Source organism: Ictalurus punctatus, chromosome 24, assembly GCF_001660625.3.
Source record: "Ictalurus punctatus breed USDA103 chromosome 24, Coco_2.0, whole genome shotgun sequence".
Lineage (NCBI taxonomy): Eukaryota > Metazoa > Chordata > Actinopteri > Siluriformes > Ictaluridae > Ictalurus > Ictalurus punctatus.
The window spans coordinates 11055343-11072159 of record NC_030439.2 but is presented as its reverse complement, the minus strand read 5'-3'; the positions used below and the strand labels follow the sequence as shown (position 1 = coordinate 11072159).

The following is a 16817-nucleotide window of genomic DNA, read 5'->3' as shown; positions in this document are numbered from 1 at the left end:
AGACGTCCCTGGACTGTCTGAGATGCCTTTGAGATGCATTTGATCTCTTTGCTATTTCACGCCACTCTTTACTTAATCTCTATTTCCGTCCTTGTGAGTGATAAGGTGCGATGCTATGTGACAAGGAGTGTTGTGGACAAGTGGCATTTAAAAGAATGCTGAGAGACAGTGACTGACAGCAGCCTCTTCTAAATTACATACACATCACACACTGTTATTTATCCTTTATGTCTGACAGCACTTCTTCTTCTCTCTCTCTCTCATGTTTACTCTCATTACTTTACACAGTACTCTTAGTGTACACCTCTAATGCACCTAAATAGAGCACTTAATAATACGAATGATCTTTGAGAGAGCATGTGCATGATGGAGCTGTCTAAGTGTAGTAGCTGCAGTCTAGCAATGTTCAATAACAGGCTATTTACCAATCACCTCCACTTCTGTCACCTTTTAAATCAACAGAGCCACTACAGGACCTGCCACTTAAAGGAGATGTGCCCCCACCAATGAGCTGCACACACAAAGCCGAACTGATTCTCCTCACTGTCTTCCTTTGTGATGCTTATCTCATCGAGATTAACACAAACCAAAAATGGACAGAGTAGCGAAGAGTCGTTGGAATTGTGTGTGATGTGCATAAAATGGGTTATGGGATGAATTAGTGAAATAGCATGCTTTGCTCTTCTAAATGAGTTTGGAATCAGAAATCGAGGATGTGGGATTACTCACTGCTACAGCTTAGCGAACTGAGCTCAGTTGTGCCGAGCATTGGGATGTGAGTGTAGTCAGCTTTTCTCAGGGTCAACGGCTGCTTTAATAATGTAAATAATAAAAGTGTGATTGGCTCACCACCTTGAACAAAGCTTTGGAATAGAGATTCTCCCATTATACAATAACCTATTCTCAAAAGGTCTCTGACGAAAGTCTTTTTACAGTACTTTTCACTGAACAACTGAGGGCAATTTGTAAGCTGGTATGTCTACACTCAGTATTATGAGAAAAAATCTAGTGGGTGTGATCCTGATAGCACCCTCACAAAATGTACACAGTATTTTATACTGACAGATGTAATAGTCTAAAGGGCAGGTAGAAACTGCAGAAAGTCAATGACAACATCTTGTTTACAACAGAAGGCTTTTGCTTTTGGAAAGAAAAATATGAGAGAATGAGGAATTAAATTAGTACTGTTTACTACTGTAGTCCTTCTCAATAGTAGCTCGCTCGACTCAAAACGAATTTGTGTAGCTCTCACAGGAGATTATGTCTCCAAACTTAGTGGTATGGGTAAATTGTAAAGAATATGTTACTTTAAAAATCAGCACTTAAAAATAAATAACTGAATGAAGCACATAAAATAAATAATCAAGAAAATGTAGGGCATAGCTAAATCATTGAAGAAAACATTTTCTAACCATGATCTTTCTTTCCTTTTTTTGTAATGCAGCTGATTCCAGCGCAGCCCTGTCGCGCCCACAGCGCCCGCTCTCGGCCCGGGTGGCCCACCATGGCCCGGCTATGAAGGGCTACCAGGTGAGCCGCAGCCTGTCACAACACTCATCCGGGCCATGCCACTGCACACCTGAGGACTTTGAGGCCACGCATGACTACTTACGCCATGCAGACCACCCATACTACCCACCTGGTGGACCACCTGAGGCCCTGGCACTACCGCATTCTGGAGGAGGCACTTTCCCACGCTCTCATTCCACTCAGCAGCAGCCGTATGACTCCCGCGAAGAATGCTTGTCTTCTGCTGGGCATGGACACGGGCATGGACATGGACATGGGCACCCAAAGATGCATCGCATCCCTCCTAACCTGCTCGATCAGTTTGAGAAGCAATTACCCTTACACCCAGATGGCTTCCATACTCTACAGTACCAGCGCTCAGCCAGTGGGGAGCAGCGCAGTGAGAGTCCCAGTCGCATTCGCCACCTGGTGAATTCCGTCCAGCGCCTATTCGCCAAGTCGCATTCACTCGAGGCACCATCCAAGCGTGAGCTCAATGGATGCAGAGATCGTGACCGAGAGCGAGGCCAGCGCAGTGTAGGTGAAGATGGCACAGGGCACCACCACCCAGGTACGCATCAGTCACGCACAACCCGCCGCAACAAGAGTCGGGAGCGCAGCAAGAGTGGAGACTCGCGCCACGATTCCCGGCACTCCTCACGCCACCGCAGCAAGACAGCTGGCTGGTGGAGTTCAGACGACAACCTGGATAGTGACAGTAGCTTCCTGGTAGCTGGAGCCAGGGGGGTAGGACGGGGATACCCACCAGGTCACGAGACCCTCGACGCAGCCATCCAGGAGCTAACCTTGAAGAAGGTGAAAGGTCCTGCTCCTGGAGAGTGCCTGGCTTGCAGCACCATGGCCAGGGTAGGAGATAGTGGGCATTCTCTTAAGAGGAGCACGTGGTCAGCCATGACAGTCAACCAAGCCAGAGAAGCATATCCTGCCTCTCAGGGAGGAGGATCAGGTTATGATAAGGCTCTGGTACCTTTGGATGCCAAGTTGAAGGAGCGTAATCTCCATTACCTACAGGCAAGTTTGTGTGTGTGTGTGTGTGTGTGTGTGTGTGTGTGTGTGCACTTCTGGTTGTGAATGAGAGACACTTTTACCACCTTTATACTTGATTTGGCTGCCACAGAGCAATCAGCAGTGTAATGTTATGTGCATTATGATTCAGCAGAGTACTGATTCATTACACTAACAGTCTTTCACTGAGTTGTTAAAAATTTGGTCAGTTATCTTGTAGAGGTGCAAAGATAAGGTGTATGATATAATATCATTTAATGCAAGGCTCTCGATTTGATAAGTCTGAAAATGGTTAATACATTTAACAAACTGCATAATAAAGTAGGATATTTGTCATGAAATACCATTTATTTTCAGCTCATTTTGGGAAGTTTTTGAGATGTAGTTGAGGTGGAAATTTTGCTGAGACCTAGCAAACCTTGTCTATCGAAAATGTATTGTATCAAGACACTCTCATAACATATCGAATTTGAATTGTGTGTATCATTACACCCCTACTGTCTTGCAGTGAGAGCAGGCTTATGAACTGATTTTACAGAATTTGTGTTAACGTGTGTGGCACCAATAACTTCAACAGCATGACATGTTGTATGGACAGAACATATTGGAGCTGCAGCACCCTTCCCTCATTATCTTACAATGACTGGCAGGATGGGGAACATGATGGCAGGAGATAGACACAGCTTTTATAACCAGGCTGAGTGTGAGTATCTCACGAGGTAGCAGAAAGCCCCATGCAATCACTCAGAAAGATCAATGTCAGAGGAAAAACAAAGCCTTCAAAACACTATTGGGGATTTGCAATAGACAAAACAGACCACAGATGTTGTACTTCACATACAGTGTAAGCACCCTTATCATGGAGTGTCAAACCACCAATTATTTTGTATAGTCTGAACAAATCATAGGGTTTGGTTGTACATGATAGGCAATTTAAACATGCAATCTGATTCAGAAGATTTTATATATTTTTTTTAAATGCACGGTGTATTACTGTAGCTTCAGTCAAGGCAGTAAGCCCTGCTCAGCTCCAGCTGTTTGAATATTCATGCTAAAACCAATACATGCAGCCAGACACAGTCACACTGTCGCTCTCATTGACTTGCAGATTCACCTTCCTGACAAAAGGAATTAAGCAGTGTTCAGAAACAGGTTATTTGAGCTGGAGTGACTGACAGTTCTTCACTGTGAAATAAAAATGATGTGGTGATTATATTTATCAGTTATTACTCTGAGGTGTCGAATCTGATGCCTTTATCAGGCCTGTATGACAAAATGTCAAACAGCAGAAATGTACACAACAAAAAATTTATATAAACCACATAATGAGAGAGCATGCATGCAGGCGAAATTTCTATCTCAATTTAATTAAGACATATCATGTATGTAACAGAAGTGCTATACTTATGTAACATAGGCTTATTAGCACACTACTGGTCACTACAATCATCACACAAAGCCAGTCATATCACAAATCCAGGACACATGAAGGCTTTTTAAATTGGTGTGCTCGAGTTTTAAAAAGCATATAGTATATCTGGCATGAGCTATGACCTCACGCCCAAATGATAGATTTTCTTTAACAGGCATTGTGTGTTGATTACAACAATGTTATGTCATGGTTTGTCTGAATACTCAATTCTGATTGGCTGGAAGGTGTGCATTGAAACTGTTGAATGAACAGGTAGTTCCGGTCAGTTTAATCACAGTTCTAAATGAGTGCACTACCTATAAACTGTAACCATAGTAACATACAGTTACAGTTGCATACAGTAGCTAAACGCACAGCTTCATTATCAGTAGAGACACGGCACAGACAAAGGTAACTCTCTCTCTCTCGCTCTCTAATAACTAGTTATTAAAATCCACTCAAATAAATGTAATCATATCAGATTACTTTATCTCCGTGTATGATTTAGAGCAGGCAGAATTGTAGATCTAATGACCAGTATATTAAATATCTAATGAAAATTAACTGTTATTTTATCATTTCTGTCAAATTTTGCACTGAAAGCATCAATGACAGCTTTAACTTGTCAGTGCTGGCAAGTGACCATGGTATAAATGGGGTAATCCATGGCTAGGTGTGCGTTACACAATTTTAATACACTTCCACATTGCATAATGCAGCCATGGATTATCCCTTACATATCACAGTGCGGATGAATTCTAGAATCAGCAGCATGGATCTGAATATTTACAGCTGTAATATAAATTAAATTTATATGAATGCATTCATTTTAATACATTATTTTTCTTATAACAGCTCATTCAGATTGACTTGTAAGACAAACGATCCACATAATCTATGGCTAATAATAAACTGATTAAAAATGGAATGTTATGTAATGAAGAAAAACATATACGTGTTGACATGGTGTTTTCTGTTAGGAGAATTCATTTAACATTTATGGAAGGAGTCTCGGCATTTTGTAAAAGTCAGTACATTTCATGACATGGGAGTTAGCTCTGGTTATCACTTATATTATAGTAGCTATGTAGCATTGTTCCTACATCAGCATCTGTTTTTTTCTCTCTCTTGAAGTTGATGATAAAAGAAAAACCATAAAGCACAAACTCGTCTGTCTCATGGATGTTCTGTAACATTAAATGTAACTGTAAACAGTTAAAAAGAGTAATATGTTATTCATGAATAAATTAAAAATTGGAATCATTGACAAATCATTGTGGTATAACAGGAATACTATCTCCGATACAGATAGTCTTCAAGAACAATGCTCAATCCATTTGTAAGCTCACCTCTATCAGTGAAATCCATAAATAAATATTTATCCAGTATACTGTAGCTTATGTTGAAGTGGTATACTGTTATAGCTACAGTAATGTGTAAAAATGTAAATGACTTAATACAGCACTAATACACTATTTAATTTGCATTCATTCACAACAGTTATCAAGCATGTACTTATGACCATAATCTCCAGATGTATAGCTGCACTTACCCTCATTCACCCCCAAATAAATGGACACAAGCACACACAAACATGCACACACCCTTTACACAAACCTCTAGGGAGCAGCATGGATATCCTGAGGGCAGGCTAAATTAGGGGTCCCTGGAAGGTCCCACCCCCTCTCATAACTGCCATTTCCGGTACTGATGCAGGCTGAGTGTTTCTATGGCAACAGCAGGTAGCGCTGTTTGCACTTTCTTCTTTACCACTCCATCAGCGAACCACAGCAGAACTCTTCTCTTGATGGATAGTGATACATTAAAGGGAAATACGTTTGTGTGTGTGTGTGTGTGTGTGTGTGTGTGTGTATGTGTGTGTGTGTGTGTGTGTGTGTGTGTGTGTGTGTGTGTGTGTGTGTGTGTGTGTGTGTAAATGAGTTCTCCCTAATACTCACATAATGCATAGTACATGCATCCATCCTGTATATTAAACAAATATAAACATAAGTAACAGCCTATATGTCAATTCTTCAAGGTTACAACAAAACAAAAGCAACAAAATCTCAAAAGCAGACACAAATATAGACATCCAGGACTGAACAGATTATGAATATGTGATCTGTAAAAGTACAGATATTAATGAATAGAAACAGAGGAAGGAAATATAATTTGTGTTTAGCATTGTGTTTGTAGTGGTTTTCTTTTCTGAGATAAGATTATACTTATTCTATTCAAACGGTCTCTCCATCCATAACAAATTATTGTCTAAAATTGCTAGTTTAGTGTTTCACTGCTTAATAAACCAGATCTTGATTTAAGACAGAATGTAAAGGGATGCCAACCCACCTTTGATTTAATGTCATTACAGTTTATCACTTTACTACTCCTCATGAGATTCAGTATGTTAGGCCATTGCCTGATATCAGGCCCCAGCTGCTGCTATGTAGGTCAAGCTGCTGAAAACAGAGGCCAAAGTCTTTGAGTTATTGCAGACACTAGAAGACTGACTATATCAGTTTGGGGGATCAGGAGAGCAAGGCCTGTAGAATGCATTACAACACAGGTGCTCAACCTTTTTTGGCCATTTAAGGGCCCAAATTTCTTGTGTTCCAAGATTGAGAACTTATAAATTAGAATATAAGAGGAGTAAGAACGTAAGAGGAAATTAAAGGTCTCACCTGAACAATTCTTATTATACTGGCTTTCCACTTGTTTCAAGGGAACAAATAGTTTGAACCGACCATACAAACCAGTAAAAATTAATTTGCCTTTGAGCAGACAGACATGTCTTTTATTTGTTTATTTTTATTTTTTAGAAATAGATAGAAAACAACACCTGGGTACTTTGTGTTGCTTTTACAAGTCGTATGACCCTATCTGTAGCTTCTTATTCAAAACATTTCCGCAAGAAAAGCTGGCACATTTGCCAAAGTGCTCAAAGCTTGACCGAAGTAACGGCAGATGGCAACAGTTGCTAAGCAGTGAAGAGAGAGCCAAGAAAATACAGCAAAGCCGCTGTAATTACATTAGTAGGCTGGCTAACTACCTAACTAGTCTTCATAGGTTTATCCTTCAGAGCTAGGTTTTCAGCATGCCCTGTCTAAACCATTCTCCAATCTCCACTGTTAATAGTTAATGCACTATACTACTTTATTTTCTCCATACATAGTGAATTTTTAAATAAAACTCCAAAATGCAGTTACAAACTGTTTAAAGGAACATTCAATAATCTCACATTATGAAAAGAGGGTCTAAGAGTCAGCAGTATGTCCTGTATAAGGGCTAACTTAGCTCTTCTGGGATTCTGAGAGACAGAGAGAGAGAGGTGCACGTTCACCAGTTAGGGCTCCAAGTCACTGAGTAGGGGCAATTTTTAAAGATAGTGACCACAAGAAGCGAAAGGCAGCAAGCTGAAGAGAATGAATTCACAGAAGCTGTGGGCAAATATAAGAATAATAGGCAAGATGGAGCAGGTAGGATGGGGAAATTTGTGAGTTTTTGAATGGAAACCCGGGGGGGGGGGGGGGGGGGGGGGGGCTGAGGGGGTATGGGTATGCCATTGAGGACTCTGAGAGAGAAAGCAAAGTGTTACAGATTTTAGTGGTCTGAGATTGTTTATTAATGTTGCTAACTCTTGTTGATTACGTTGCTATTTCCCTAATGGAAAGAAAGAAAGACCCTTGGACAAAACATGAAGACTGATGGAAATAAATGATGCACTGGAATCTTTTGAAGGTTTTATATCCTGAGAGGCAGAGTAGGGGGCAGGAACACAGAGATCAAACTGAATCACCTCTTGAAAGCAATGACCTTTAAGTACTCCATGACTTGACATACAAAATACTAGCATATGTGAGTGTGTGTATGTGTGTAAGTCAACTTTGCCCTGTGCCTGACAAAAGTCACTGAAGAAGGTATGATGGCATGATGCACTTTCTCTGAACCCCATATTGGAGGAAAAGAGGTCATGCTCTAGTGTCACTGGTATATATTGTTGTAAAAGGAACTGATGAGAATAGCATGACAATGTTTCATCCTGATGTTCTACTTCTGTTTTGAGCTTTCTGCACTTGTGATTCACTTTCTGTTGTTGTTAATGGCCCTACTTGAATACCCTAAAGATTTCCCAAAAACACTTCATGCCCAAGTCTTCAAAGGATAAGCTCACCTGGATAATGTAGACTTGTACCTAAGAGCTGCTGCTGTAATTATGAAGTCTTTCATTTGCTCATCCTAGGAAGTTTATTGATTTCATACTTTCAACACATTTAGTACTGTTTGACTTTAGAGTATACAGTTAGAGTTACAGCAGAGTAGTGATTTATAATCACTTTTTTCTGTGTCACCCAGAAGAGGGTGGGTTCTCTTTTTCACTCTGGTGTCAAGTCTGGTCATGTCAGGGAGTTTTTCTTTGCCCCGTCACCACTGGTTTGTAAAGATATGAATGGGCAGTTGATGATTTTAATCAATTGTAATTAACTAAAAGAATAAAGTTGTTTTGATCACAGTGGTCTAGCACCTTTTACACTATGTCACATGCAGCTTGTCGCTTACTGCTATTTTGACAGAACGCTTTACTGAACTCTGACCTGTGTGTTTATGACAGGTTCCTTCTGATGATTGGGGTGGAGGGGGATTGTTAGAAAGTGGAGGAGAGATCCCATGCAGACGCATGCGCAGCGGCAGCTACATTAAGGCCATGGGTGATGATGACAGCGCAGATTCAGACACCAGCCCCAAAACCTCACCAAAACGCTCACTCATTGCTCAGAGAGATGCTTTCCGCCGTTCCATCAGCATGGACCAGCGCTCTTCTACAACAAAGTGAGTTACGCACTCATAATTCTTAGCAAATGAACATAACTAACTCACTGAGCACTTTATTAGAAACACCTGTACACCTACTCAATCATGCAATTATCTAATCAGCCAATTGTGTGGCATCAGTGTAGAACATAAAATCATGCAAACATGGAACAGCAGCTTCAGGTAATGTTTACATCAACCACCAGAATGAGGAAAAATTGTGATCCCTTTTATTTTGACCATGGCATGATAGTTGGTGCCAGGCGGGCTGGTTTAAGTATTTATATAACTGCCGATCTCCTGGGATTTTCATGCACAACAGTCTCTAGAGTTTACTCAGAATGGTGCAATAAAGAAAAAACATCCAGAGAGCAGCAGTTCTGGGGATGTTGATGAAAGAGGTCAACGGAGAATGGCCAGACTGGTTCGAGCTGATAGAAAAGCTACAGTAGCTCAGATAACCACTCTGTACAACTGTGGTGAGCAGAAAAGCATCTCAAAATGCACAACACGTCAAACCTTGTAGTGGATGAGCTACAACAGCAGAAGACCACATCGGGTTCCACTTCTGTCAGACAAGAACAGACATCTGAGGCTGCAGTGAGCACAGGCTCACCAAAACTGGACACTTAAAGACTGGAAAAATGCAGCCTAGTCTGTTGAATCTGGATTTCTACTGCGGCACACAGATGGTAAGGCCAGAATTTGGCACCAACAGCATGAATCCATGGACCTAACCTGTCTTGTGTCAACAGTCCAGGCTGGTGGGGGTGGCGTAATGGTGTGGGGAAAGTTTTCTTGGTACACTTAGGGTCCATTAATACCAATCAATCTTCGTTTGAATGCCACAATCTATTTGAGTGTTGCTGATCATGCTGATCATGTGCATCTCTTTACCATCTTCTAATGGCTACTTCCAGCATGTTAATGCACCATGTTACAAAGCAAAAGTCATCTCAAACTGGTTTAATGAACATGACAATGAATTCAATGTTCTTCAGTCGACTTCCCAGTCACCAGATCGCAATCCAGTAGAACACCTTTGGGATTTGGTAGAATCGATGATGCGTGATTACCATCATGTCAACATGGACCAGAATCTCAAAGGAATGTTTCCAACATCTTTGTGGAATCCATGCCATGAAGAATTGAGGCTGTTTTGAAAGCAATGGAGGCTCTACACAGTACTAGTATGGTGTTCCTAATAAAGTGTCCAGTGACTGTAAATGATTGTTTTTTCACAATTTCACTGCCCCCCCCCCCCCCCCATCTTTTTCCTCCATCTCTGCCTACAGCGCTAGCAGCATTTTGTTTCCCACCATCTCATCAAGTGCTGTGGGAGACAAGTAGTCGTAGTCACAAGCCAGTCAATCCTGGTGGATAACATGCACAATATGACATATTTCAATCGGAAGGGCATCATGTTCTGAAAATAAATTCATTTGAATATCCATTTCATACATCCATTTCATATCCATTCATTCGTTTTTTTTTGGACACCAATCCTCTTCCTTGAGATCTACGTTCCTTCAGGTTTCATCTAACACCCCTGTTTTAGTTGATCAAGAACTTCTTATGATTAGATGGTCAGGTGGGCACGCTTATGGTTGGACCTAAAGTCTTCAGGAAGGTAGATCTCCAGGAACAGGGTTAGTGACCAGTACATTAGAATATGTATTATTGATATGATATATTATTTTTAATATTATTAATCATATTTAATAACATTTGGCTGGACTATTTCAGTTTAAAATGTATGGTACTTGTTATTGGTGAGTACAAAATGTACTATATCAGACAAGGTCTACGTCAAATGCCTCAAAATAAGTATAGCATCACTCCAATTTATTCAAACATTTATTCAAAAGGACCTTCAGTAACATTGGATTCCAGTATATTTAAAAAACATAGAAGTACGCTTAAACTTGAAACAACCATTTCATAAGAATTCTTTTCGGACGTAGTAGAACAAATTCAACACATGTAGGTTGCTTATCCACTATGTGACATTGCTTTTATACAAACAGTTGTACATATTTTTAAATTAAATTTGTTCACTGAAGTTTTCCTAAATTTCATTGTGTCTTCTTGTGCCCTGGCATATTGCAAGAAAATGGATGGACTCATAGATTATACAATTCAATGAGCCAGCATTGCTACCTTTGTTTCAATCACATAATGCAAGCTGTCAGTGAGAGTATGAAATCTATGTGAGTGGATGTGTTTGATTTGCACATCCACTCACACAGATTATTTTACTTTGAGTAACAAAATCAAACATTTTGTCGAGTCCTGTGTTTTTGCCACACCAATGAAGACTTTCACATTTCACAATTTTACACCTGGTAGATATAATAACAAATTATATATGTGTACTGCCAAGAAAAAATGCAGCAGTGTCTCTTTCATTGTGTTCTTTTTTTTCTCATGTTGACTTTTATAAAATGTAGGATAGATTTTTATTTACTTGTTTATCACTCTTCCCAGGTACTCATGTAAACAGTGTACAGATTCCTATTCAAACAGCCGTACCACACCGAAAGGACATGCACGCTCTCGGAGCTATACACGCTCCCTAACCAGCTCACAGGTAACACACTCTCTCACAGTTAGCACTGTTCCAGACAGTAATATTGCACCTATCCAAAGAATAATAAAAGTCTCATTACTGCTGGTTGATTATCTATCTGACTAGGCTTTTACATAATGTGCCACTAGAAGAGTTCTAACACAAAGGCTAAGCCCCGATTCTCCGATGTCATTTTATTTCCACTTCCAGTGTCTACATTCATAGTCATTCATTACTTTTGAAAAGCATGACAAATGACCTGTGCTTCCATGCTGCTCTTACCTCAGGCTACTCAGGCTGAAAGCAAATAGAGTGTCTTTGTTTTTAACTTATAATTCATACAGTCTAAGGCAGTAGACGTTGCAGATGTGCATGTAAGCATAACCTTTTTGCTCCACTGTGTCTGTGTATCGGTAGTTGGGGGACACGCTGAATCGTCAGTTCGAGTCAGTGTGTGAGAGCATGTTTGGGGAGACTGAGTCGCAGGCCGTGGAGGCCTTGGATCTGCCCGGTTGCTTTCGTACACGCAGCCATAGCTATGTGCGTGCCATCCAAGCAGGCTGCTCCCAAGACGACGACTGCCTGTCCGTCTTCTCCATGTCCGGCCCTCAGGGGAGCATTAAGGGTGTCGCAGGTGAGGGTTGTTTGTATAGGTGCAGGTGTGTGTGTGTGATTGTGTATGTAAGGGTGAGAGTCTGGGTAAATAGATATCTCTGCCTCAGGCTCTCGCTTTCTCTATGCAGTAACAGGGATTACTTGAGGATCTTAATGAGTTTTTGGATCACCCAGTCACTGCTGAGGAAACAGCTCAAGGCTTTAGATATCAAGAAGAAATTCATTCTCTCTCTCTCTCTCTCTCTCTCGCTCTCTCTCTCTATTTCTCTCCCTCTCTCTCACACACACACACACCTTTTCATGCCCTTTTTATGCTCTAAATCTTCTTCTTTTGCTTAAATTAGAAAATCTCTTTAGAGCTTTAGTAAAGCCACAGTGAAGTGTAAAGCATGTTCATTGCCCCCCACCCACACACACACACACACCCACACACACACACACATGCACCCCACTATAAACCTCCCGACCCCCACAAACAAACATCCTTTTGAGGACTTTCCATTGTAATAATTATTAATATACAAATGAAAGCTATGTCTACACCCAAATCTCACCTTAACCTTGACTTCAGTAACCAAATTTTTACTCATTTTGTTTTTAAATAAAAAGCTTCGGTTTTCTTCATGGGAAGTAGCCAAATGTGACACACACACAAACACAGTGGATATCCATAAACCCATTGCCTAGTAATTGGGTTACAAACCCCTTTAAAAACGCACACCAGGCCCTGATTTTGTAAGAATTCATGCAAATAAAAATGATCCATGAATGAAACATATTTTTGCATGTGTTTTGCATGTACGTTCTTTTGATGTGCCTTACTCAGATGAAAGGTCCCATGTGACCAAGCACTCTGACAGGCAGTATGATGTAGCATGACTGTCAGGGATAAAGAAGATGGTTACAGGAGGAGAGGAGCTTAGAGGGTTCTTTTTTTGGCCTCCGCTTTACAAGGCAAAAAAAGACTGTCTTTAACTTTTTTGTGAAATTTCCATTTCATAATGCACTTTCTGTGATTTAAAAATTTACCACAGTGAATTGTAAGTCATGAGACATGGGCAGTAGATAAGCAGTAACAGAAAATACAGAGGGATGACAAACAATAACGGGAAATGCCCAGAAACATTAAATAATCAAAACAGCTATTTAAAGGAATGCTTTGGAGTAATTGATGTCTTTTTCACCAATATCATTTCCACAAATTATATGTGAAGAAAAAAGAATTTCACTGTGCTGTAATGTATATGTGACCAATAAAGACTCGTTATATAGCTCATTTCAATATAGCTTGTTTCTGTATGTATTTATGGATAACATTTTGGGTGGGATAGACCTTCATTATGTTGGATACATTAATCTCGCAGCTCCAGTACTATAAAACTATACAAGTAGATATAAGACATTAAACCTTTTAGAGTTAGGAAGAAGTAGTGCCTTTTTTTTCTTGGAAACATTCCATTAACATTAGCCCGTTATGGGTTTTTGTCATTTATAAAGGCTAATGAACTTTTGTTTTTAATTTATAAATGATATGATCCAGCAGACAATTTGTGTTTCTTCTAGTGTTCCCGTATAGGAAAGGCCCACCTCCACTTCCGCCACGCATGTCCAAGCCCATGATCTCAGTAACAGCACAAAGCAGTACTGAGTCCACTCAGGATGCCTACTTCCAGAGTCGGCCCAAACTGCACAGTAATTCTGTGGACCTCAGCGAAAGCTCCAGAGGGGGTTACTACCCAAGTGGGGGTGCAGTGCGCATCAGACAGAGCAGCAACTCTACAGAGAGTGTAAGCATGGATGGTCGAGCCTTAAGGGACTCTGGCTATGTGGGAGGGACAGGAGCCATGAGACCCAAGCACAGCGCCTCAGCTGAAAACCTGCTAGAAGGGCCAAGGGCACTGAGGGAGCGTGGTGGAGGCAGCCTAGGCAAATCTGCCTCCCTTCCTCAGACCAGCCTCATGCTGAGCAAGACTGTTAAGAGCATGGAGGAGCAAAAGCAGGAAGGCAAAGGGCGCAAATGGAGACCATCTATAGCTGTTCAGGTGGGCAAAAAAAACAGATGTGTTTATGCTGCACTCGTTTGAGCTAAGACTATGCAACAGATGAGCAACAAAGCGCAGATATGCAGCATACTAAACGTACCTAATAAAATGACTAGATTTGTTGTCCCATGCTTTTTCTGTAGTATACTACACTCTGTTTCTTTTCTAGGTGGATAGCTCTGAGACTTTGTCAGACTCAGATACAGAGGGCAAAGCACTGAGAGAAGTGCACTCCATCGGAGTCCAAGTAGAGGATGAAAAAAGGTATCTGTTCTCTCATTTGCTTGTTTTTTTTTGTTTGTTTTTTTTTCCAGTTTAGCTTCTTTCAGTCTCTCTCACTCTACTAGTAATACCTGCAATCAGAGATTACTGGACTGTGAAATTTATGGGGGTTGTGTGGAGTGTAAATCACATACACATACACGCAGTGGAGTATATGTGTAAGGAGCACAGAGTGTGATGAGAGGGTATAATTAGGCCTTACGTGACATGCCACATTGTGTGCAGAGATGTCATAGTCATCCAGGCTGGGCTGGTAAGCTCATTATCATGTGTGTCATATGACAGGATCATTAACCCCCTTCAGGTTTACGACTATGAGGTCATACAGTTAGATGGGATTCTTTCTTTTCATCAAGACAAGATCATGTTTGACTGGACCTGTCACACTACAAGTACATTAAATATACACTAATGAAAGAGTATAATGTTATGCTATGCTGTGTTTGCTGCCACTCATTTAATGAATACCATTTGCTTCTTTTTTTTTTTTTTAGGTGTGACAATATATTTTATTCAATTGGTTGGTCTGTTAGCAGTATTAATTATTATTAATTCCAACATTTAATACTGACTTGTATAGTACTGTTCTCTACACTCACCAGCCACTTTAATAAGACACCTTTACCACTGCTCATTCATGCAATTATTCAATAAGCCAATCGTGTGGCAGAAGTGCAATGCATAAAATTCACTAAAACAGGAAAACCATTGTCTGGTCTTCTTACAATCTTCTATCCAGTTTTGGTAAGCCATGCCCTCGATAGTCTCAGATTCCTGCTTTTAACTGATAGGACTGGAAAACAGAGTGTTCTTCTGCTATTGTATCCTTTCTGCCTTAAGGTTTGACATGTTGTGTTTTCTGATATGTTTTTCTGTCCACCACAGTTGTATAGAGTGGTTATTTGAGTTACCATTGCCTTTCTGTCAGCTTGATCTAGTCTGGCCATTCTCTTCTGACCTCTCTCGTCAACAATGTTTTTCTGTCACTGGATGTTTTTTTTTGTTGTTGTTGTTTTCTCTCGCCATTCTGTGTAAACTCTAGAGACTGTTGTCTGTTAAAATACCAGTAAATCAGCACTTTTTGGAATACTCAAATCAGCCCAGCAACCATTGCACAGTTGACGTCACCTTTGGGCTGCTGTCACAAGATTGGCTAATTGGATAATTGCATGAATTGTACATTATCATCATATTTTCAGTAACAGTGTATTTTTCACTTTATATTAGTGCAAAATAGTTTGGAATTTTGTTTGAGATGTAGGATTTTACCAAACAAAAAGTGTTTCATAAGTGATGTAATAAATGTAATTCTTGGTATTGGACTCAGTTCTTTGGACCCTGCTGTACTCATGCTATTGTTAAAGCTCCAGTGAATTTTATTCCCTGATTACCTTCTAATTAGATTCATGTTGTTCTTATGGTCATACAGTATAAAGTCAGTGAGGCTAATCTTTGGCATGGATTATTTTACCTTGACCAATTACTTCCCAATTCCCAATTACTTGTATCAGAAGTATTTATGTGTTCCTGATTGGATGGCCAATCAAGTATGCTTTCTAGAATATTAAGATCACACCTATACAGTTCTAAGATTGGTCTGATCAGCAAATGAGCAGTGCTTTGTATTTTTCTTTAAAAAAATTTTTACTATATATTTTTCTTTGTATTTTTTTTTTATTATTTTAAATTCCAACTTCTCTGGATGTTTAATTTAACGCTTAGGTTTTGTAATATTTAGAATATTGGAAACACTATATTCCCTGAGACAATAAAAGAGAAATCCAAATGTCCAATATCACAAATACATGAATTATTTTATTAAGGAATTGCTTCTTTAATGTGCGTGATTCTTTACAGACGAGCACGATTTAAACGCTCCAACAGCGTGACAGCAAGCGTGCAGGCCGATCTGGAGATGGAGGGTTTGGGGGTTCTGAGTGTGCCAATGCAGGATAAGGGGCTGCAATTCGGCTGCTCCTTCCAGCGCCACTCCTCAGAGCCTGAGTCGGAATATCGCTCCACTGTGCACACACAGGGCCAATGGGCATACCGGGACCACTACCATGGCGCCTACTCCACTGAGCCCTGTGCTCTGGAGCTGAGGGCTCTGCCTCACACACACACTGAGCGAGCAGTGGCAAGTTGGCATGAAGGCCCACGCAGCTTGCCCGACTCAGGCCGAGCTTCACCGTGCCTCAGAGATGGAGAGTTCTTCCTCCGCTTGTTGCAAACCGAGGTGGAGAGGATGGAGGGATGGTGCCAAAGCATGGAGCGAGAAGCAGAAGAGAATGAGCTGCCAGATGATGGTGAGTTAAGATGGAAAGAGGTGAAAATCTGCACTTCGAAAGAAGTGCAGATTTGCGTTTCAATGAACTACTCTGTGTTAGAATTAAAGAGATTGTTGTACAGCATCAAAATGAATGCTGATTTGAGAGGATTTAATTAATCAGCTGGCTGGATTTAAGTTCCCACCCACTATTCCCTTATTTACATGCATACAAATTTCCCCACATGTACACTCACCTAACACTTTATTAGGTACACTATGCTAATA

At 40.5% G+C, this 16817-nt stretch overlaps 1 protein-coding gene across 1 annotated transcript in view; it reads left to right on the top strand.

Moving 5' to 3' along the window:
* Positions 1-1450: 1450 nt before the first annotated feature.
* dlgap3 (discs, large (Drosophila) homolog-associated protein 3) overlaps positions 1451-16817 on the top strand; it is an 18884-nt gene continuing 3517 nt past the window's right edge. The window contains exons 1-7 of the mRNA XM_017455296.3: positions 1451-2541; positions 8556-8773; positions 11243-11345; positions 11742-11958; positions 13503-13981; positions 14151-14245; positions 16121-16569. Coding sequence (XP_017310785.1) covers positions 1516-2541; positions 8556-8773; positions 11243-11345; positions 11742-11958; positions 13503-13981; positions 14151-14245; positions 16121-16569 — 2587 coding nt within the window. The 5' untranslated portion in view covers positions 1451-1515. The remainder of the gene's footprint in view (positions 2542-8555; positions 8774-11242; positions 11346-11741; positions 11959-13502; positions 13982-14150; positions 14246-16120; positions 16570-16817) is intronic.